Genomic DNA, 22,847 nt, shown 5'->3' on the forward strand with positions numbered 1-22,847 from the left:
GCCCCGCCCCGCAGCCCGCGCATCGCGCCCATTGGCTGCGCCGCCCGTTCGCGCCCCGCCCCGCGGCCCGGGAGCCGCGCCTATTGGCTGCACCGCCCACCTCCGTCCGGCCCCCGCACGCGCACCGCACTCCCGCGGGCTGCCGGGAGCCCCGCCCCGCCCCGCGCCCCCTGGCCCCGCGCCCATTGGCTGCGCAGCCCGCCCCCGCCCCGAGGCACGTCGGGAGCCGGGCCACGCCTCTGCGCCTGGCGGGCCGGGGGCTTTGTGGCCGGTGTGACCTTGAGAAGGTCGAGGCGCAGCCCGGATGCGTGGTTCCCCTGGGGGCTGCGCAGCTGGGAGTCCGGCCGCGAGGCCCAGGCCTCCCCACTGGAGGCGTGTCCCGCTTCTCTCGAGGCCTGAGCGTGCGACACGTGGTGCCCCGACCCTGCCCTCTCTCGTGGGTGCCTAACCCGGACCCCTTCCTGAGACCACCTGCAGGTCCTGCAAACCCTCCTTGACCTTTGACCCTGGGACGCTCAGGGTGGCTCAGCCGTGATGCCCTCGGCCTCCCCGTGCTCCTGCTAGGCCACGCGCAGCGATGGTGCGGAGTGTTCCCACCTCATCCTCAGCAACCCCAGAGCTGCTGAGCCGTGCGCTCTGGGAGGGACACGCCTGTCCCCTATGCATTGCAGGAGCTGCGCTGCGCTGGGTGCCTCCCGGAAGCCCAAGGGTCCCGAGGCCTCTCCCGGACTCCATCCATCCATCCTGCCTGCCGTTCTTCCCTCCCTGGAGCTCAGGCCTCGTGCGTGAGGCAGGCGCTCCACCGGGGCTGCTCCCCGGCCCGACCTCGCTTCCCCGCCACCTGCCCTGCCCTGTTTCTCCGCTGACCTCTTCCTTCCTGTCTGTCCTGATCTTCCCCTGACGCCCGTTCTTCTTCCTTTTTCCATCTCCCTTCCTGTCTTCCTTCTTCTTTTTAGTCCTCTGTCCCTCTTTCTTTCTTGGGTCACCTGTCCCCCACCCCCAGGAGGTAAAGCTCGGCCGCGGATGGGTGAACACCTGGCGCACCCTCCACGGGCAGTGTCCGTGTGAACGCCCTCCTTGGACCTGGCTTGCTGGGGCCTGTACTGGGTGGACATCTGGCCTGGCCTTGGGAGTTTGCTGTGCGTGGAGTCTGGCGTGCGGGATGGACAGGGAGGAGCTGGTCCCCCCGGATTGGCCAGGCTCCCTCTGGGGGCTCCGAGCAGAGGGGCGGAAGGCCAGGGAGTCTCGGATGAGAAAGTGCCTCGCCCACAGCTAGGTTAACGTTACAGAATTGGTCTGACTGCGTTGGGAGGGACGCCCGGACCGCTGTCAGTGGCCAGGAATCCTCTGGCCAGCAGCCTCTGAGTCTAGATCCATCTGGTTGGTATCGGTCAGGCCCGGCACCTGGAATGTGGCCTTACTGCTTCTGAGCTGTGTGAGCCGCTAACCCCCGTGCGCACAAGGGCATGCCACGGGGGAGCGGGGACACAGGGGCAGGGTCCCGGGGTGGGAAAGGTGGAGGGCAAGGGTTCAGCTGGTGTCCAGCCCACATCCCCCCTGAGACTCCACAGCCCCGGGCCTCTCCTGCTGCGGGGCTGTTCAGTCTGCCTCCAGAAACTGCCGGGTGTGCTCAGGGGCGGGTGAGCGAACCTGGAATGAAGGCGGGGTCTTCCGGGAGAGCCAGGGCTGGGGCGCAGCTCCGCGGTGGCCACGCTGGGTCCATCCCCAACAGCACGGGAAATCAAGGGAAAGTGGGTGATGGGGTCTGGGGTCCTAGGAGGGCTCCCTGCAGAAAAGCACCCCTAGAAACCCCCTCTGGACTCGGGGAGGCGGCTCTCTGGGTCCCCGTGCAGGGACGCGGTGGCCACTCCCGGGCCTCAGGACTGCGGCAGCCACGAGGTCCCCAGCCAATCCCGGTGGCCAGCACAGCGTGGGGCACGGGTGTCCCCTGGACGGGGCTGCTGCCACCCCTGGATGTCCCCGCGGAGGGCACCAGGTCGGCCTCCATCCTTCCTCTCTGACCTGCATCCCCACCGCCTGCAGCGGCCTTTGCAGGGGACCTAGGTGGTCAGCCTGCTCCCCGGTCCCTGGAAACTCCTGCAGGGTTGGCCGTCCTGAAGAGGCCCGAGTCTTCAAAGCCAGGCCTCCGTCATGCGGGGTCAGCGGGGCGTCCTGGGTCGGCGCGTGCACCACGTGACCGCGCAGGCTTCGCCAGGGCGCACGCACTTTACAAGTCACGCCCCTAACAAGCTGGGGCGGCTCAACCCAGGAGGGTGGCGGCGGGTGCCCCCTCGTCTCAGGGGCGAAGACACCAAGTTCCTGGGACGCGCCGCAGGCTGCCCCAAGCCGTGCGGACAGCTTGCGGGCTGGGAGGGTGACCTTCCGTAGGCACCGGGCTGGCTGCAACCCCGCACTGGGGCGTTTGCGATTCTAATAACTCTGCGACCCCGGCCCTGGCAGTAAAGGGCCGGGCACCCCAAGGTCAGGGGCTGAAGCACAGGCAGAGCGCTCTGAGAAATGGCCGCAGGCTCCCCCGCCCTGCCTCTGGGTGCGGCTGGAAGACGAGCCACCCGCACCCAGAGGACGTGGTACTGCGCACCGCCCTTGCGGCATGGGCCCTGCTGGAGGCGGGTGGGGTGCCCCTGAGGGGAGGCCCTGGCTGGGGACAGACCAGCCCAGGTGGTGGACAGGGGCAGCCCAGGGAAGGGGCGAGCGTCCCAGGGCCAGGCTGGCCGGGAGCTTGCGCCCCAGCTCCGGCTGTTCGGCTGCTCGCCCCGGATGCGGGCTGTCCCCGTGGGGCCGGGGGCAGGGCTGCGGGAAGCGCTCCACCCCGACCCCAGCTGCTTCTCAGGGTCAGCACCTCGCCAAGCCGGCCACCGCCTGCTTGCAGGTCCCCATGAACAGCGGGGTCAGACCCTCCAAGAGCGGGGCGGCCGGGGCGTGGCCGGGGCGCGGCGGAGGCGCAGAGCAGACTTGAGGTCGGACGGCCGCTTTATTCTCTCCTACACCCTGGACGCCACCGCCCCCGGGGCGCGCAGCCGCAAGACCGGTGCTCGGGGCCGGCGACGTCCACACGAAGGCCGCGCGCGGGTGTCAGGGGCCGGCGCGGATGCCCAGCACGGCGCCCGGGATGTCCCCGACGGGCGCCACCCGCACGTCCGGGAAGCCGTGCTGCGCCAGCAGGCGCCCGCACTCGCCCAGGCTCCAGTCCCTGCCCGGCGTCCGCACCAGCAGGTCCAGCCTGTGCCTCAGGCCACGCCTCGCCGCTCCCTGCCCCTCGTCCAGGGCGACTTCCGCCAGCAGGAGGCCGCCTCCTATGGGGAGAGGCAGAGCTGGAGTCATGGACCGACCTCAGGGACCCGCGTGAGGGGCAGAGCGAAGGGCGCCGGAGGCCGGCAGGACAGGGCGACAGGACAGGGGCCGAGGTCCGGGGGAGGGAGGGCGGACAGATGGCGGCTGGGGGTGGCAGGCAGATGACGGGCCGCGAAAGGTGATGGAGGCAGATGACAGGTAGGTGGCAAGGTGGAGAGATGGGCAGATGGACAGGACAGGTAGATGACAGGCGATAGGACAGACGGATGATAGGGAGATGATGGAGACGGTGGACTAGGCAGGCAGACAGAAGACATGATGGATGGACAGGAGATGACCGACAGGTGACAGGTGAGAGGGGGCGCAGGTGACAGATGGGATGGACTGGGTGGATGGATGGAAGGCTGAGATGATGGACGGACAGGCAGATGATGGACAGACGGACTAGATGAGTGATGGAGGACGGGACAATGACTGACGGACAGGTGACAGACACGCGATAGGGATGGGCAGGGGCTGCGCGGATAACGGACACAGATGTGAGGTGACAGAGGGACAGGTGGCAGATCTGGACAGAATGCAGGCAGGTAGGTGGACGGACGCAGGCAGGCAGAGGGTGGGTGGCCGGGTGCAGACCCGCAGGTGACCCGCGGGAGGACAGGTATACGGTAGGTGGCGGGCAGGACGGCGGACAGACACAGAGGACAGACGTGCGCAGACGAGCTCGCAGGATGACCGAGGAAGGCGGGCGCGGAGGGAGACGGCGGAGGGATAACGGAGCGGCAGGGGAGTGACCGCTGGGCACGTTAGGGGTGGGCGCTGACAGAGGGAACACAGGACGGCCAGTGGGCGCAGGAGAGAGGACCAGGTGGAGGCGGCGTGAGCGGGAGGCCGCAGGCGGGGGTCCGGCCTCCCTGCGCGGATGGGGCGGAGGGTCCGCAGGTGCGCGAGGGGTGGGACCGCGGGTGGGCGCGGCAGCCCGTCCCTGTCCTGGGGAGGGAGAGCTGGACCGCGAGCTCAGTGGCCTCTCCCAGCCCGGGGTGCCCACAAGTGGGGCACAGAGCCGGGTCCTGGCGGCAGCCACCGGGGGACCCGGAGGCCGCGGCAGGGGTCCCGGCTGGACAGACCCAGGAGCGCCTCTCCTGCGCGCACCTGAGGGGCCTCCCGGGGGCCTCTGCCCGGAGGCGGGTCCCCCAGACTGCGGGGTGGCCGGTGGCAGCGGCCAGGGCCCGGCCAGGGACACAGGGTCACGGCGGGCGAGGCAGAGCCGGCAGACAAGGCAACATCCCAGGCTTCTGGTGACCGTCTGCCCTGGCCAGGGAGGGCAGGGCTGGACCCGGACCCCAGAACCTCGTCGCCGGGATCCTGGACCAGGCGCGGGGCGGCCGCTGCCCGAGACGCACCGATCCTGTGATTTTTCTTTTTCTTTCTCAAGTGCAAACGTTCTGCGTGGGAAAGGAAGGCCCGGCTCTCACCCGGCCGGCAGGACGCTGCGACCCTCCTCAGCAGCTGGTGGACCCTGTCGTCGGGCCACTCGGGCGGCAGGCGGGGCAGGATGTAGAGGTCAGCGGCGGGGAGGGCGTCCCTGCACGGGTCACCTGGAGGGGAAGCAAGAGGCAGCTGAGGCCGCGGGCAGCCAGGGAGGCTCCAGCCTGGGCGAGGGGGACGGGGTCCAGGCGGGTGGTCCAGGGCATCAGGGGGCTGCAGCCGAGTGGAATCAGGCAGGAGCCAGGGTGCAGGGCAGCCCGTCCCCCTCCTGGACACGACGTCACCTGCGGGAAAGAGTCCCTGCTGATGTGGCCTTGGCTCCTGGCCTTTTATAACCAGTGGGTGGGTGGGCTTTGCTGGGGGGGGGGTGTCCTGACTCAGGCCTGGAAGAAAAGCAGGCTTGGGTGTGGCCAGCGTGTGCCCCCTGGAAATGCTGACTGGACACGCGGTCTCTGCAGAGGCAGTGAGTGCAGGACCCTGAGAGGAGCTCCTCCTGGTCAGGGTGGCCCTGAGGCCATGGCCGTGTCCTCACAAGAGACAGAAGAGGAGACACGGACACAGAGGAGGAGCCCCGTGGAGATGGAGGCAGAGGCTGGAGGGCTGGGGCCACCAGCCCAGGGCCGCCTGGAGCCCAGGAGCTGGAGAGGCGGGAAGGAGCCTCCTGGAGCCCGTGGAGGGAGCAGCCCTGGGGCCCTGACTCAGCCTCCGCCCTCCAGGCTGGGGGAGGACAAGGCCCTTGGTCTTCGACTCTGTCTTGTTCTTAAGGCTCCTGGTTTGTGGGGCTTTGCCCGGGAGCCCGGCGCTGGTCTCCAGCTGTGGACTCAGGAACCTCTCTGTTCCTTGCTCCTAACTGCTTTGTCAGGAAGGGACAGGAAGAAGCCCACGGGCTTGAGGCCAAGGCAGGAGCCGCGGAAACGGCGAGTCCGCGTGGAGCGAAAGGCAGGCAGCACTGAGACCACCTGTCCAGGTGGGGTCTGGGGTTACTTCCCGTTCCCTTTTCAGTTACTAAGGTATCGGGAAGTTTTGGGGCCAGGAACCCTGAGGCCTCAGCGTGTAGCCTCCTGCAGACGCCGTGGGAGGGAACTAATGCCCAGGGCCTGATTCCTCAGGTCCAGAGCAACATGCCCAGTGCACCTGGAAGTGCTGCCAGCAGTCTAACCTGGGGCTTTCCTGTCACTTCTCCTGGGGGTCTCAGTGGACACCTGCAGACGTCCATCTCCATCCCTCTGCACCCCACCTCACGCGAAGGCCGCGGCCTCCGGGAACAGACGCAGGCGCCAGCTCACTCCTGTGCTCTCCACCCAGGAGGGGCGAGGCCGAGGGCAGACACAGGACGCTGCTTACCAGGCACCAGGCTGACCAGGGCCGTCCGTCCACCCTGGGGCTGGAGGCGGGAGACCTGCTGGAGGACCTCGGGGCAGTCCAACACGGTGACCTTCAGCTGCGGGGACTCGCGGGCCAGCGCCCAGGGCAGGGCGCCCGTGCAGCCTGCGCGAGAGCGAAGACGCGCAGCGGCCCTTGTGGCCCTGGGGAGCCTGCAGAGGCCGCCCCGGGCGCAGGGGCAAGACCACAGCGCGTGCGTGCCCAGGGCCCTCGGGCCTGCGGCGGGAAATAAGCCCAGCGCGGGGACCCGGCTGGCGTCACAGAGGCGCTGGCTGAGAGCAGGTAACAGGCCGGGCGCCAATTCCTCCCTGAACGCGATGAGATGGCCGGTGCTGCGGCAGCCCCTGTGCCCCAGGAGGAGCCGGGTGCAGAGCATGGGGAGGCAGGCAGGCGGCAGGGCGGCCTGTTCCCTGGGCCCGAACGCTCTGGGGACGCTGCCGCCGCTCACTCACTTCCAGGGCAAAGGCGGGCCGGACTGAAGTGGGGCAACGGGACAGCCCAGACCTGCCGAGGGGCCTGCCTGGCCTCCCCTAGGGACCTCCGAAGCCTGCGGCCCCGGCTGCAGCCCCAGAGCCACCCTGACCCAGCTGGGGTCCCTCTGAGGCTCGTGAAGAGAGACCCGAGTGCGAGTCTCCTCACGGGCGGGGGTCACCCACCTCCGAGCTGGCAGGCAGAGGGGAAGCGGGTCAGGTCGAAGGCCGAGGCCAGGCGGCGGGCGGTCAGCGTGGCCAGGCCGTGCGTGGCCTCCACCGGCTTGTCCTGGCAGCAGTCCTAGGGCAGAACGCGGCCTGAGGCTGGGCTGGGTGTGGCGGCCACGCCCGTCATCCCAGCTGCCCAGGAGGCCCAGGCAGGAGGATCTCCAGCGGAGGCCAGCCTGGACGACTCGTGGGACCCTGAGACGTGAAAAGGGCTGCCGGGTGCAGCGGCACAGGCCTGGATCCCAGCGGCTCGGGAGGCCGAGGCAGGAGGGTGGCAAGGTGGAGGCCAGCCTCAGCCGCCCAGTGAGACCCTGTCTCTAAATAAAAGATAAAAAGGGCTGGGACGGGACTCAAGGGTGAAGCGCCCTGGGTTCCACCCCTGACACCAAAAAATAAAACAAAATATAAAATAAGAAGGGCTGGGTCCCCCCCACCCGGCCCAGCGCTGCAAGAAAGGGAAGGAAAAGGAAAGGGAGGAAGAGACGGGGCAAGGATTCCAGGCCCTCGCGGAACCTCCCCACAGGAGACTCAGACGCCACTGGACGTGGGGGGCATGTCCAGCCAGGAGCACGGTCCAGCCCCGCACAGCCTCTGGGTAGGACGGGCAGAGCAGGCGGGATCTGGAGCTGGACCGGGCGGCCTGCGGGGCCACAGCCGGCCTGGGACCCGCGTCTCTTCCTCTCCCGACCTCTCCTCCCTGAGGTGAGCGGACCCTGGGCCCGGGCTCCCTGCCTTCAGGTCCTGCCTCAGCACAGGCCAGGAACAGCGGCCCGAGCGGCCACGGACGACGCTGCCCAAATCACGAACCCTTTTTTGTTACAGTTTGATCATCCCGGGCGTTTGGAACAGCCACAGAAAGCTGGCTAACACGGGGCGAGAGAGGCAGGAAGAGGCCAGGGTGCCCCTCCGGCGTCCCGTGAGGTCCCCAGACGGACCACAACCACCCCAGTGCCCGGCTGCCACTGCCCCAACCCCAGCCTGGCCATGTGCAGCCTTCTACTGGCCGTTCAATGTCAGGAAGCAGCTGCTCTGTGGCTTCCACGTGGCACCAGGGTCCCTCGGGCAAGAGACAGACCCCTCGAGGTGCCCCCGTCCTGGCGAATGCCGGCAGGTGGAGGGCCTCCCTGCACGCGCTACCTGGGACGGATCCCGGGCCTCCTCCCAGGAAGCCCCGCGGTGCTGCCGTGGTCCCTCCCGCACGGCCTGCTCCAGGCGGGAGAAGAGGGGCCACGTGTGGTCATTGCTGTGCACGACGAAGCTGTGCAGAGAACACTCGCCGTCCGACACCAGGTACCGGTCTGCCAGCTCCGTGTTGCTGTAACCTAGACAACAGGGCGGCCGCTGTTGCCTACGGAGAACGCCCAAGAGACATGCAAGCCGAGCAGCAGCCGCCTACGCACGCGAACCTGAAAACCAGCACCGTCTATGTGATCACAGCAAACTGCTCTGAAAACCAGCACCGTCTATCTGATCACAGCAAACTGCTCTGAAAACCAGCACCGTCCATCTGATCACAGCAAACTGCTCTGAAAACCAGCACCGTCTATCTAATCCTAGTAAACTGCTCTGAAAACCAGCACCGTCTATCTGATCACAGCAAACTGCTCTGAAAACCAGCACCGTCCATCTGATCACAGCAAACTGCTCTGAAAACCAGCACCGTCTATCTGATCACAGCAAACTGCTCTGAAAACCAGCACCGTCCATCTGATCACAGCAAACTGCTCTGAAAACCAGCACCGTCTATCTGATCACAGCAAACTGCTCTGAAAACCAGCACCGTCTATCTGATCACAGCAAACTGCTCTGAAAACCAGCACCGTCCATCTGATCACAGCAAACTGCTCTGAAAACCAGCACCGTCTATCTAATCCTAGTAAACTGCTCTGAAAACCAGCACCGTCTATCTGATCACAGCAAACTGCTCTGAAAACCAGCACCGTCCATCTGATCACAGCAAACTGCTCTGAAAACCAGCACCGTCTATCTGATCACAGCAAACTGCTCTGAAAACCAGCACCGTCCATCTGATCACAGCAAACTGCTCTGAAAACCAGCACCGTCTATCTGATCACAGCAAACTGCTCTGAAAACCAGCACCGTCTATCTGATCACAGCAAACTGCTCTGAAAACCAGCACCGTCCATCTGATCACAGCAAACTGCTCTGAAAACCAGCACCGTCTATCTAATCCTAGTAAACTGCTCTGAAAACCAGCACCGTCTATCTGATCACAGCAAACTGCTCTGAAAACCAGCACCGTCCATCTGATCACAGCAAACTGCTCTGAAAACCAGCACCGTCCATCTGATCACAGCAAACTGCTCTGAAAACCAGCACCGTCCATCTGATCACAGCAAACTGCTCTGAAAACCAGCACCGTCTATCTGATCACAGCAAACTGCTCTGAAAACCAGCACCGTCTATCTGATCACAGCAAACTGCTCTGAGCAGGTCAGCAGGCACAGCACTGTCGAGACTCATTCTTGACAGCTGTGACTGGGAGGCAGAGCCTGGCATCCGCAGCCTCCATTCGGTTCTCCTCCATGCCCTGGGTGGTCATGGCGCCAGATACAATCCCTGGGCCTTAAAGAACCGTCTGGTGCTGCTGTGCAGGCACTCTGCAGACACGATCCAGAGTTGACGCTCCACCAGGTGGGTGGGCCTCACACGCCCGGGAGCTTCTGTTGCCCTTCCCTTCCCGAGGCAGTCGGAACTGTCCACGTGCCCTCAGCTCTGAGACCACGCTAACGCTTTTGCTCACTTCAGTAATCATGGTACTGAATCCCCTCACCCAGCCATCCCTCCGTTTAGATCTATCTAGCTCCCTACCTACCATGTATCTACGGCCCTGGCTGTCAGTTCAGTGAGTCCCCCTGCAGGGGGCACTGGCGAGGTCTGGAGTTATTTCTCATTGTCTCAACGAGAGGAGCGAATGCTTCTGTATCTGGTGTGAGGCGCCCAGAGAGGCTGCTCCACAGCCTGCAGTGCACAGCACAGCCCAGCACAGGGACCCTCCAGCCCAGCTGCCCACAGACAGAAACACTGCCTTGCAAGAGGTTTTATCCATCCATCCTTCCATCCTTCCTTCCTCTTGTCTGTCTAATCATCCATGCACCCACCAGCCAGCCTATCCATCAACCCTTCTCTACAGTCTACACCTGTGTATCCATCCACCCATCTGCACTGACAAGCAAATACACCAGCCTGCGTGTCTGTCTCCCGTGGTGGGTCCCTCCTGGGATCCCGGCTGGCAGTGTGTCTGTGTGTCTGTCTCCTCTTGGTCAGTCCCTCCTGGGATCCCGGCTGGCAGTGTGTCTGTGTGTCTGTCTCCTCCTGGTCAGTCCCTCCTGGGATCCCGGCTGGCAGTGTGTCTGTGTGTCTGTCTCCTCCTGGTCAGTCCCTCCTGGGATCCCGGCTGGCAGTGTGTCTGTGTGTCTGTCTCCTCCTGGTCAGTCCCTCCTGGGATCCCGGCTGGCAGTGTGTCTGTGTGTCTGTGTGTCTCCCTGGTCAGTCTGTCCCAGGATCTGACTGGCACGTGTCTGTCTCCTGGTCAGCCCCTCCCTCCCCTCTCCCAGCGGCCGCTCCCGCCCCCTCCCCCGCCCCTCCCCGCTCCGTGTCCACCTGGAGGTCACCCTGCTTGCGCTGGCGAGGGTCCCGGAAGCCCGAGCGGCCGCACCTTGCGCCGTCCTCTGCAGCAAGCCCAGGCCCACGCAGACGTCCAGCAGCCTCCTGGTTCCACACACGCCGGCGTCCACCTGGCGGGCCACGTCCGCGGCGCTCCGGTGCGCCCCGTCTCTCAGCACGTCGAACAGCCTCAGCTTGCAGGCCGTGAACAGGGCCTGCCGGGCAAATGGGCGCATTGGGGCAGCGCGGACTGGCCAGCGCGCCTTCCTCCGGAGGCCCCAAAGTGGAGGCGGAAGCTGCGCTTAACTTGTCCACGGCTCCACTCAGCCGGTGCCACGGGGAGAGGCGGCCGGCGCACACCAGTGGACGTGTGCTGGGCGCGCCCCCGGGAGCAGTCGGTGGGACGCACGGTGCTCGCGGCAGCCCCGACCCCAGGACCTTAGCGCGACCGTGCGTGGAGCTGACCCGGGGCGCACGCGGGTACCTTGGAAGCTTTGAAGCCGTCGATCAGGTCCAGAAGGCCGGCCGGGAACGGGGACTGGCGCTCCACTTGCCCGTTGCAACCAGCCTCACTGGAGCCCGGGGCAGGTGGGTCCCCGTCCGCCTCCGACAGGCCCCTCAGGCTGCCCGTGGAGGCAGGGCCAGCGCCAGGGCCCACGTCGCTCGGCGCGGGCTGGGGGCCGCCCCCGTCCTGGTCACGCAGGGTCTCGAAGCTGTCCACGGCCGGGATGGAGTCGTGGTGGGTCCTCCGCACGTCCTGGCCGCTGGGTGGGCAGTACAGCTCGGCCAGCTGCTTGCAGAAGCGGTTGAGTGGAAAGCCCACCACGTTGAGGAAGTCCCCGCGGACGTACTCCACCAGCATGCCGCCCAGCGCCTGGATGCCGTAGCCGCCCGCCTTGTCCCTGCGCCGCGAGCAGCCGCGCATGCGCGGAGAGGGGCGTCAGACCCGGGTCGGGGGGCCCCCGACCCCAGCAGACCGCGGGCACCACCAGTGAGACACGATCGGAGCACCAGGTCATCCCGCCCCTGGCACTTTCCACGGAGGAGTTACCCTCCTGGCCAAGGTCCTGCTAGCAGGCGTGGCGCACGCCTGTAATCCCTGCACGGCCGGAGGCCCAGGCAGGAGGTTCCCAAGATAGAGGCCAGTCTCAGCAACTTCGCGAGGCCCTTTCTCAAACTAAAACAATAAAAAGGGCTGGGGATGTGGCTCAGTGGTTGGGCACCCCTGGGTTCAATCCCCGGTCCAAAGACAAGTGAGTGCAATCGCCTCCTGCTCAAGATGGATCAATTTTGGATCTTTGACCTCCCGAGCGGTCAACGTGTACCAATTGCTTCACGTTCCGCTTAGGGCCCGTGCACCCTAGATTGCACACGGAATTTTATGATTCCGTGTCACACCACAGTGGCATGAGGTGGTCCCCCACCGACGAGAACACAGGTTTTCTGTTTGCTGCAGGCTGAGGAGGGTCCGCCTATTTAGTCACGTGTCCTGGGTGCGTTTTTATCGGTTAATTCACTTATTTACTTACGGTGGTGCTGGGATGGAACCCGGGTGCCCTACCCCAGGGCCACATCGCAGCCCTCTGCCATTTAATGCTTTATTTTGAGACAGGGTCTCGCTAAGGAGCTGAGGCTGCACTGAGGTCGCATCCTCCTGCCTGGGCCTCCCGCGCTGTCCCCGCGGAACGCAGTTGTGAGTGAGGAGCTTTTCACTGGATGGTCTTCCAGGGGGCACCTGGTCACTCGGGAGAGGCTGACTCTGCTTCTCCGGGACCCTTCCTGGCTTCCCCGCAGCCTGGCCTGTGTGGCTGCGCGCAGTGTCCCCTCTGCGCACACTCACATGGGCTCCCCGCTGTGGATGTAGTCCCACAGCAGGTCCTCCGACAGCTCCGAGAACTTCACCCTCGTCTCCTCGTAGAACTCGGACACCTGCGTGTCCAGCACGTGCTCTGCAGGGACCAGAGCCGCCTGGTCAGGGTCACCCCAGGCCATGGTGCGCGGGGTCCCCTGGTCTGAGCTTGCAGCTCGGGGCTGACTGTTCCCAGGGGAGAGGCTCAGTCGGGGCAGGCAAGAAGGAAGGACGAGGGGGTCACAACCAGAGGACAAAGTCAGCAAGGAGACAAAGCCACCGGCAGACGCGGCCTTGGGTTTCCTGTGGAAATTGTCAGACGGGAACTTCTGGGGTCACCATAAGGCCTTGGGCTATCGGCAGAAATGTCCAGAGCGCAGTGTGCTGGGAACTCAGAGGGGTCTGTGGGAGACCCCAGCTCTCCAGCTTGACCAAGGGACCTGAGACGGACACGGGGTCTCTGCAGAGGCAGTGAGTGCAGGACCCTGAGAGGAGCTCCTCCTGGTCAGGGTGGCCCTGAGGCCATGGCCGTGTCCTCACAAGAGACAGAAGAGGAGACACAGACACAGAGGAGGAGCCCCGTGGAGACGGAGGCAGAGGCTGGAGGGCTGGGGCCACCAGCCCAGGGCCGCCTGGAGCCCAGGAGCTGGAGAGGCGGGAAGGAGCCTCCCTGAGCCCATGGATGGGGCTGGGGACTGCACAGAGCAAACCCCACATTTCCCAACAGGAAGTCTTTCCCAGGCAGAGGGGTGGGGTCCACGCTTCCCGGGCGCAGCGTGGGGGAGCCCCGCCCCTCCAGCCCCCGGGGAGGCGCGCAGCCGCGTTACCTGTGCAGGTGCAGCTCACGATGGCGACCCCCGTGAACACGCTGTGCTCTTTGCCGCTCAACCTGCGAGACACAGACGCCGCCCGGTCACTGCAGCCCTGCACTTGGCAACCCAGGGGGCAGCGACCAGGCTCCCCCATGGTCCAGCCACAGAGTCCCCAGGGAACGCGGATGGCAGGACTTCCGGGTGGGCGTCGCTGGTGGACGGAGGGATCTCCAACCCCCAAGGGGGCCACGGGGCGGGGGGGCGGGGGAGGCCGGGGACTCAGTCCTGGACGCGCTGGGCGGGGCCTGGCTCGGCGCACCTTCGCGGCCCTGGGCTCAGAATGGGGCGCCGCCCTGTGGGTCAGGCCCAGGGCGCCCTGCAGGAGACTCCGAGGTCAGCAGAGGGTGCGGGATGCCTGGCGGGCAGTGTCCCAGAGGGACCGCGTCGCCCCCCCAGCACCGGAGTGGACGCTGGGCGCAGAGCCGCCTAGCACAGCCGGTCAGACCCGAGGGACGCGGCCGGCGGCCCGGGATTCGCGAGGCTGGATTCGCCGTGCGCCGAGCTAAAACCCGAAGGCCGAGGCACTCGAGGTGAAGGCCCACAGTGCCGCCTCCGGCTCCCACCTCCTCTTCTCCCGGGGTGGGGGCTGCGGCTCTGACCTCCCTGCGCTGACCCAGGGTCCCCACCCCGTGCGCCCCACCTGGGGCTGCTCTGCCCGGGCTGCAGCCGCCTGGCCCGACCCGGATCGCCGCCCACCTTGAAAGCATGTCGTAGGCGTCCTGCTTGTCCACGGGCTTCTCCAGAACCTGCCCCTCCACGGCCTGCGAGAGAGGGTGCGAGGCTCACGGCCCAGCCCCGCGGGGTCTCAGACGCTCCCGACCCTTTTAATTGTGCGGGGGGGGGGGGGGTGGAAGCGGGGCTTCGGGCGCGGGAGGCGAGCGTCCGCCCCGGGGCTCTGGGTTCCTCGGAGGTGGTCTTGCTTGTTGCCCGGGCTGGCCTTGGACCTGCTGGCCTCCTCCCTCGGCCTCCTAGCAGCTTAGACTGCAGGCCTGCACCACCGCAGCCGGCTCACTTTTTTTTTTAATTGAAGGGAAACCGGCCCGCGCTGGATTCACCAGTGCAGAGTGACGGTTCAGCAGTTCAGCAGGTTCAGCACGCTGGGCAGCCACCCGTCCCTCTCCTTCCAGGACCCGCACGTGTAATCCAGCAACTCAGGAGGCCCAGGCCGGAGGACTGCAAGTTCAAGGCCAGCCTCAGAAGTTAGGAGACCCTCTTTCAAAATAAAATTTAAAGAGGGCTGGGGGTGTAGCTCAGTGGTCTAGCATGTGTGAGGTCCGGGGCTCCAACCTCTTCACTAAATTGAAAAAGGAGACCTCATCCCTAAGAAGCCGTCACCCCTCCCTGGGCCCCTCCGCAGCCCCGGCAACCAGGAACCCACTGTGTCCCTGCATTTGCCTTCCTCCATGTCCACCTGAATGGGATCCCACACTAAGAGTCCTCCTGAGCGTCTGGCTTCATGTCTTCAAGTTCATCCACACTACCGTGGGTCAGAGCTCCATCCCTTTTCATGGCTGAGTAGTATTCCACTATGTGGACGGACCACATTCTGTGCATCCCGTGCTCCACAGAGACACACTCAGCTTCTGACTACCTTTTGGCTACTGTGATAATATAGTAATGCTGAGAACATCCGGGTCAACACCTGTTTTCTATTCTTCTGTGCATATGGCCACCAGTGGATGAATCAGCCCACCCAGGCAGCCAACCCCACAGCCTGGGAGGATTAAGCAACAGAGCTCCCTCCCTCCCAGCCCTGGAGGCTGGAGGCCCGAGGTCCAGGCGTGGGCAGGGCTGGTTCCTCCCCAGGCCTCGCTCCTGGGCTTGCAGACGCCGTCTTCTCCCTGGGTCCTCACAGGGTCGTCCCTCTGTGTGCGTCTGTGTCCTCACCTCCTCTTCTACCAGGACCCCAGTCCTGTGGGGTCAGGACCACCCTGGGGACCTCACTGCCCCTCAGTCACCTCTGTAAAGACCCCTCTCCACACACAGGCACGTCCCAAGGTCCTGGGGTCAGGGTCATCCTGGGGACCTCACTGCACCTCAGTCACCTCTGTAAAGACTCCTCTCCACACACAGGCATGTCCCAAGGTCCTGGGGTCAGGGTCATCCTGGGGACCTCACTGCACCTCAGTCACCTCTGTAAAGACTCCTCTCCACACACAGGCATGTCCCAAGGTCCTGGGGTCAGGGTCATCCTGGGGACCTCACTGCCCCTCAGTCACCTCTGTAAAGACCCATCTGCACACACAGGCATGTCCCAAGGTCCTGGGGTCAGGGTCATCCTGGGGACCTCACTGCCCCTCAGTCACCTCTGTAAAGACCCATCTGCACACAGAGTCACATGGGGGATTGGAAATTCCACAATGCCCCCATAGCCGTGGAAGTCTGAGTTAAAACGCTCCTAAGTCCGTATGAGCTGTGGCCGTGTAGGAGGCATGGGTGAAGACCGGGTGGAGGTGGGCGGCCATCTACAAGCGGGAACAGGAGCGGCGGCCGGGAGAGGCGGGAGAGGCGGGAGCGACTGCCGCTCAGGCTTCCAGGCAGCGGCCCTGCCCCGCCCGGCTCAGACCTGAGGGCAGCAGCCCGCAGCGCGCTGCCCCAACCACGCAGCGCGGGTGCCGCTCCCCCGGCCGCCCGCCCCCCGCGCCTGGGATCCGCAACAGCAGACTCGCGGCTCTGCCAACCCGCACGCAGCTGGAGGTGACTCACCACGATAGTGTCCGCCCCGATGACCACGTCGGGTGTCCGCAGGTCCTTCTGCGAGCAAGCAGACTCGGGTTTAGGCGGCGCTCCCGCGGGTGTCCCCGGGCCGCCCCCTCACTCGTGGGCGTGGAGCAGCGTCCCTGGTGCGCAGCTGACCTCTGCGGGGCGGGGGTGTCCCCAGCGTGGTTCCCCTGCAGGGCTGCGGGGTGCGCTGGGCCTGTGAGCAGGGGCAGGCCGCCCTGCCGGCCGCTCCGGAGCACCCGACTGGGGCCACTGGACCCGGGCGGAACCGCCTGCTCTGCACGGCCTCCTTTACCGGGGTGCGCACGGGTGCAGCCGGCTCTGCTTTGGGGTCCAGCTGTCCCTGAGCCATCAGGCCCCAAGACCTAACGGTTTCTGGGCCACTTGGTGTAACCCGAGAAAGGGGCTCGCAGGGAGAGAAGAACGCCAAGGTGAAACCCCAAGAGCCAGCGCAGTTCGCGCGCAGCCTCGGCGGGGCTTGGGCTTAACCCCGCGCAGCCAGACGCGGCCACCTCGCCTGTCCACAAGGCGGCCGGCCTTCGCTGGGATGGGCTCGACCAGTCCTCCGCAGTGGAGCCCCGCGCTGGGACAGGAGCCCAGGAGCCACGCTGCCGCTGCCGCGGGGAGCGCAAGACCCGAACGCGAGGGCGCGTCGGTGCGCAGGTGGCGGCCGAGCGCACAGACCAGCGCAGGGCACCGTGGCCGGGCCCAGAAGAGGCGCCAGTCCAGCTCGAAGACCCATCGACATCAGCGGTGTGGTGTCAAATAGCAGAGCACGTCCCCCGCCGCGCCCGGAGAGCCACGCAGCCCTGCGTCCTAGATGCCCATCTTTCACTACCAGGCGGCACGCCCACCTCCGCCAGCCTGCAGTGCCCCTCTTGCCTGCAACACCGCACTGACGTCGCGCTAGCACCGCCAGCCACACATGTCGATCCCGTGTTTAAACGTTCAAACCGGAACAGCGTCACGCTGTGCCTCACACCACGGGGACCGCCTGTGTTCCTATCCTAAGGGACGGCCCCGCGCTGACCGTAACAGTCGGCTCGGACTGCAGGACTGCAGACCTCGAGCCGCCCTGCGGCCCGATTATGACAGAGGTTACACCGAAACGCAGCGGAGACGCTGTGTTGATCCTGTAGCTTCAATGCCCATAATGCGCCCGGCGCGTGGCGCACGCCTGTCATCCCGGGGGCTGGGGAGGCTGAGGCACGAGGATGGCGAGTTCAAAGCCAGCCTCAGCCAAAGCGAGGCCCTAAGCAACTCAGTGAGACCCCGTCTCTAAAGAAAATGCAAAAGAGGGCTGGGGAGGGGGCTCAGGGGTCGCGTGCCCCGGAGTCCAGCGCCTTACAGAGAAGGGCGGTGGACCCGGATGGCGAGCGTCCTACTACGTTAATGAGCAGCGAAACTAACCGCACACCGCGTGAACTGCAGCGGCCTGGGGCATTCCGGCCGGTGACCGGCGAGCTGCGGGCACCGCGCGCCTGGCCCTGTCCCCCGAGCCTAGGGCCTGGACACGCGCGGGGACCGCTTGCCTGGTGCATTCTCTGCGCCACCTCCAGGGCTTTCTGCTTGGCCGTCTCCATGGCGTAGGCGAAAGGGCTGGGGAACGCGGCTTTACTGAGCGTCTCTTTAAACCTGGACGGGACCACCTCGAACCGCAGACCCTGGAACAGAAGGAGGGCCGTCGGCGGCGCAGGGGGCAGCCAGGGCAGGGCCAGGGTGCGATCTGACAGGACGCCCCCTTCCTACGCTCCGCCCTCCCGGCATCTGTCCGACTCCGAGGCCTCACTGAGCCCTGCGGCTGCAGAGGGAGCCGGACCTGCTGGGAGAGGCCGGCCGCGGGGCTCGGGTCCAGCCCAGATGGAGAACTGTCACGGTCACACATCAGCCGCGCTACTTCTGCATCCTAAAGGACAGCACCACAGTGACCCGCACTGGACACCATCATGCCCAGGAGCGACAGGCCAGCCCCGTTCCCGCTCTATCCTCAGCGACGCTACTACGTAAACGCAGCAGTACTTGACAGGGTGAGGCCTGGCAAGGGGACACAGGACGTCAGTTCTACGTCTGAAATGACCGTACCAAGGTGGGAGGGGCAGTGGACGTCAGCTACTGGGGAGGCTGAGGCAGGAGGATGGCAAGTGGGAGGCCGGCCTCCGTGACCTGGTGAAACTGTCTCGAAAATGATTTTAAGAATGGTTGGGGCCTAGTGGGTGCAAGCCTGTAATCCCAGTGGCTCCCGAGGCTGAGGCAGGAGGATCACAAGTTGGAGGCCCGCCTCAGCAACGCAGCAAGGGCCTAAGCAACTTAGGGAGACCCTGTCTCAAAATAAAAAAAAGTTGAAAGGGCCGGGGATGTGGCTCAGTGCTTAAGCACCCCTGGGTTCAATTTCTGGTACCAAAATAATAATAATAATAATAATAATAATAATAATAATAATGTAGCTCCGTGGTAAGGCTCTTGCCTAGCATGTGGGGTCCTTGGGTTCAGTCCCCAGTACTCAAAAAAAAAAAAAAGCCTGTATTATTTACAACAGTGATCGCAGAAGCCCATAATCACAGACGAGTCACTTAGTTCTGTGTTGAGTGGCACTACCCTACTTCTAAGCAGCAGGACGCTGTCACACGCAGGAACAGCGGAAGCACGTGAATTCACATCTGAAATGATCCAACTGATTCTCATAGTGAAAACACAGTGGCCACCGTAGTGCACCAACGACTCTCTTGCTATAGTCATTCTGTATTCCAAACGAATATAAAACGAGGCTACATTCTCAACGACACTGTCAGAGTATGTCACGACCCGTAATAACGGGTAAACGGCACTCGTCTCCTTCCTAACGATGGCCTGTGTAACTAGGAAAGCCAGCAGCGGTGCCCACAGATCCGTACGCTTCTCTATTCTACGCTCTACTAGCACTTTACTGATTTGATTTTGAGGTACCAGGGTTGAACCCGGGGTGCTTTTCCCCACTGAGCCAAAACCCCAGCCCTTCTTAGGCTTCATTTGGAGACAGGGTCTCACTGAGTGGCTTAGGGCCTGGCCTCGTTGCTGAGGCTGGCCTCCAGCTGCCATCCTCCTGCCTCAGCCTCTCCAAAGAGCTGCAGGAGCCGTCTCCACAGAGGCCACAGGGCGGTACTGACCGGGACGCTGGGGTTGCAGCTGCAGAGGGTCAGCGGCTTCCCGAATGCGCTAAGGTCAATGAAGTCATGACATCCCACCCAGGAGGTGGACAGAAGTGATGGCTGCTGATGGTGGCTCTCGCCTGCTCCCCCACAAGGGACCCGTAACAGAGGCTACAGGGGGACAGCCCGGCTTAGTGGGGACAGAGCCTAGACCTTAACGGGGGTGGCGAACTCCCCCTGCGGCTCCCCACCCCACCATTTCTCCTGAACCTCCCTGGAGTGGCCTCCCTCTGTGCCCCTCCGCTGGCCCTGTGGCTGGACGATGGACGGCACCCCTGGCCCCTCGTACCCACCCCTCTGCCCCAGCACCCGGCCAGGGCCTTCCCCCTCTGCACTGGCTCCTGCTCCAGCCATGCCCCCACAGACTGAGCCCCCGCCTCTGCTGCCCACACGCCCCAGGACACCCATGCAGGCAGCCCCTGGCCCCGCCCACAGGTCAGGAGGCCACTAGGTCCAGTAGGCCCTGGACCCCGCTCTGCACACCCCACGCCCTGGACCATGTGGTCCCTTCCCCAGGACCTGTGGACCCTCCCCGCCCAGGCCTCAGGGTTCCACACCCTCCCCACAGGGGCCACCCCGTCCCCAGGTCCCCTCCCCCCGCTCCCCCCCAAAGACCCTTCCGCCTCCCCTGCCCAGGGTCACTGGGATCCCCCGCAGCCTCCCTAGCCACAAGGACCCCAGTCGCCAGGTCCCCGCAGTCACCAGGACCACCGCCCCCAGGAGACCAGCCTCCCCCGCCAGAACCTCCCCGGTCACTACCCCTGACTCGCCAGGACCCCCGTCCCCCGCAGCTGGGGTCCCTGTGCATTAGGGCCCCGTCACTGGGACGCACTCCACGCGCCCCCCCCCCATCGGCTAGGCAGACCCCGCCTCTGTACCAAGACCCCGCCCCAGGCACCATGGTCCCCCAGGCACTGGGCCACTCCTAGGAGGCCCTGGCCGCTGTCACTGGGAACCCCATCCCTGGTCAGGAGGGACTTGCTAGGATGGCCTGTGACCGCTCACTAGGTTCCCCACCCCTGCTGAGCCCCCGCCCCAAACGCTGCCGACCCTCCTCCTTGACCCCACCACAGGTCACCACAGCCAGTCGCTGGACCCTCACTGGGGACCTGGCCATTAGGTCACCCCCACCCAGTCACTGGACCCTCGCTTCTGGTCACCAGGGTCCCCTGGTCATTAGGTCACCCCCACCCAGTCACTGGAACCTCACTTCTGGTCACTGGGGACCCTGGTCACTAGGTCATCCCCACCCAGTCACTGGACCCTCACTTCTGGTCACTAGGGTCCCCTGGTTATTGGATCACCCCACCCAGACACCAGGACCCTCACTTCTGGTCACCAGGTCCCCTGGTCATTAGTTCATCTCCACCCAATCACTGGACCCTCGCTTCTGGTCACTGGGGTCCCCTGGTCATTAGGTTACCCCAACCCAGTCATTAGACCTTCACTCTGGTCACTACGGTCCTCTGGTCATTGGGTCACCCCCACCCAAACACCAGGACCCTCGCTTCTGGTCACTGGGGCCCCCTGGTCATTAGGTCACCCCCACCCAAACACCAGGACCCTTATTTGTGGTCACTGGGGTCCTCTGGTCATTGGGTCACTCCCACCCAGTCACTGGACCCTTGCTTCTGGTCACTGGGGTCCTCTGGTCATTAGGTCACCCCCACCCAAACACCAGGAACTTCACTTCTGGTCACTGGAGTACCCTGGTCATTGGGTGACCTCCACCCAGTCACTGGACCCTCGCTTCTGGTTACCAGGGTCCTCTGGTCATTAGGTCACCCCCACCCAGTCACTGGACCCTCACTTCTGGTCACCTGGTCATTAGGTCACCCCCACCCAGTCACTGGACCCTCACTTCTGGTCACTGGGACCCCCTGGTCATTAGGTCACCCTCACCCAGTCACTGGACCCTCGCTTCTGGTCACCAGGGTCCCCTGGTCATTAGGTCGCCCCCACCCAGTCACTGGACCCTCGCTTCTGGTCACTGGGTCCCCTGGTCAGTAGGGTCGGTTATTAGGGTGTCCTCCGGCCCCAGCCACTGGCCCCTGTCCTCCGTCGCTGGGCCGCCGGGGGCACTGGCCGGACCCCGAGGACCCCAGGGTCACGGGCCCTGCCCCGCACCCTCCGCCTGCGGGCCGCTCACCGCGTTGCTGAGGATCTCCTGGCGGCGCGGGGAGGCGCTGGCCAGCACCACGCGCTTGTGCAGCAGCTTCCCGATCACCGGGCACAGCACCATGGCTCCGCCCCGACCGCGACCCCGACCGCTACCCCGTCCGCGACCCCGACCCGCCACCGCGAGCCGCCGCTACAGAGGAAGCGGCCGCCGGAGCCCCGCCCCCGAGACAAGCCCCGCCCCTCCACGCGCCGGGACCTACGTCGGCCGCAGCGAAGCCACACCCCTCGACGTCATCGCCCTCTACGCCACGCCCAGGCCCGCCCCTGACCGGAGACGAAGCCTCGCCCCACCACGCCACGCCCCCGGAAGAGAGCGCCGAGGCCCACGTCGGCCGCAGACGAAGCCACACCCCCTTGACGCAAGCGTCCTCTCTACGTCTCGCCCATGCCCCGCCCCTATGGGAGACCAAGCCACGCCCCTGCTACGCCTCACCCTTGGCGACCGCGAGCCCAGGCCACGCCCCCGTCCGAGACGAAGCCACGTCCTTACTACGCCTAGTCCTTGGCAACCGCGCTCCCAAGTCCCGCCCCGGCGAGACGAAGCCACGCCTTTGCCACGCCTCACCCTTGGCAACCGCGCGCCCAGGCCACGCCCTCCCACGCCCGCTCCGCCCCCGCCAAGTGATGTCCCGCCCGGGCCACGCGCGCGCTGGCCAGTCTTTCTTATGGCCAAGCTGGGTGCCCCTGGGGACCGTGCATTGGGCGCTTGGACAGGGGTCCACGCAGGCGCGGTGGAGGCATGAGGATAGGGACCCTCCTCGGCGCCGTGTCTCAGCGGCGCGGTAGGGGCGTGAAGATGGAGCGATTTCCATGGTCACCCTGGGGACTGTGGAGATAGGGGACCCTGTGGGGCCGTGGAGGGCATGAAGATGGGGGGTCCCCGCAAGCTCGGTGTGGCCAGGTGGTGATGGGGGAGACGGCGGGAGCCGTGAGGGATGTGAGAATGGGGGAGACTCTGTAGGTGCGCGGGGATTGGGCAGATGAGGATCCTGTGGTCACAGTGGGGCCCTGGAGAGTGGGGAGTCCCCACAGCGCGTGGGCAAAGGGAGTTCCCTGCGTCCGTGGTCGGATACGTGGGCACTGGAGGGACCCCCCAAGCGCGGTGAGGAGCGTAGAAATGTGGGGCACCGTGGAGGGCGTAAGTTTGGGGGACCCTGGGGGCGTGGTGGGCACTGTGCAAAGCGGAGATGGACGCATCCCAGGGGCGTGGATTGGGTGGGGTCGCGGTGACCGCCTTGGGGAGTGAGGGAATGGAGGGGTGTCCTGCGTTCGCAGTGGGGGAACGTGGGGGTATCGGTGGGATCCAGGTGTCCACGGTGGGACGCGTGGGGATGGAAGAGTCCCAGCGGGCGCAACGGAGCGCAATGGGGAGTCTCAAAAAGGGGGCTCTCAGGGGGACAGTGGGGGCGTGGGGTAGGGGTGGGAGTGGATGGACGGAGTTGGGGGTCCACGTGCACGCGGGAGGCAGGTGTGGGGATGAGGGTCCCTGCGGCCCAGAGGGGGTCCGCGGGTTTGCTCGGACGCTGTCCGC

The 22,847-nt window shown here is 65.4% G+C and overlaps 1 protein-coding gene across 1 annotated transcript; it reads right to left on the reverse strand.

Moving 5' to 3' along the window:
- Window positions 1-152: 152 nt before the first annotated feature.
- Window positions 153-21,475, reverse strand: Asmtl (acetylserotonin O-methyltransferase like). Its single transcript, XM_047536490.1, has 13 exons — window positions 21,285-21,475; window positions 17,483-17,614; window positions 15,936-15,983; window positions 13,926-13,990; window positions 13,185-13,246; window positions 12,349-12,457; window positions 10,993-11,410; window positions 10,561-10,723; window positions 7,881-8,203; window positions 6,840-6,954; window positions 6,145-6,288; window positions 4,788-4,910; window positions 153-3,314 (listed from the first exon to the last, which is right to left on the reverse strand). Exons 1-13 carry the CDS (start codon window positions 21,375-21,377, stop codon window positions 3,094-3,096), a joined length of 2,016 nt encoding a protein of 671 aa, XP_047392446.1. The 5' UTR covers window positions 21,378-21,475; the 3' UTR covers window positions 153-3,093.
- Window positions 21,476-22,847: the final 1,372 nt, after the last annotated feature.

Source organism: Sciurus carolinensis, chromosome X, assembly GCF_902686445.1.
Source record: "Sciurus carolinensis chromosome X, mSciCar1.2, whole genome shotgun sequence".
Classification (NCBI taxonomy): Eukaryota; Metazoa; Chordata; class Mammalia; order Rodentia; family Sciuridae; genus Sciurus; species Sciurus carolinensis.

Bases quoted from the DNA above. Each gene is read 5' to 3' on its own strand.
- Asmtl (XM_047536490.1), bottom strand. From the start codon at position 21,377: ATGGTGCTGTGCCCGGTGATCGGGAAGCTGCTGCACAAGCGCGTGGTG. The intron at 6,955-7,880 runs TAGAAGGCTGCA...GTTCTGCCCTAG, and splicing joins TCCTGACATTGAACGGCCAG to GACTGCTGCCAGGACAAGCC. The intron at 4,911-6,144 runs GTAAGCAGCGTC...CTTCCCCTCCAG, and splicing joins CCTGGTCAGCCTGGTGCCTG to GTGACCCGTGCAGGGACGCC.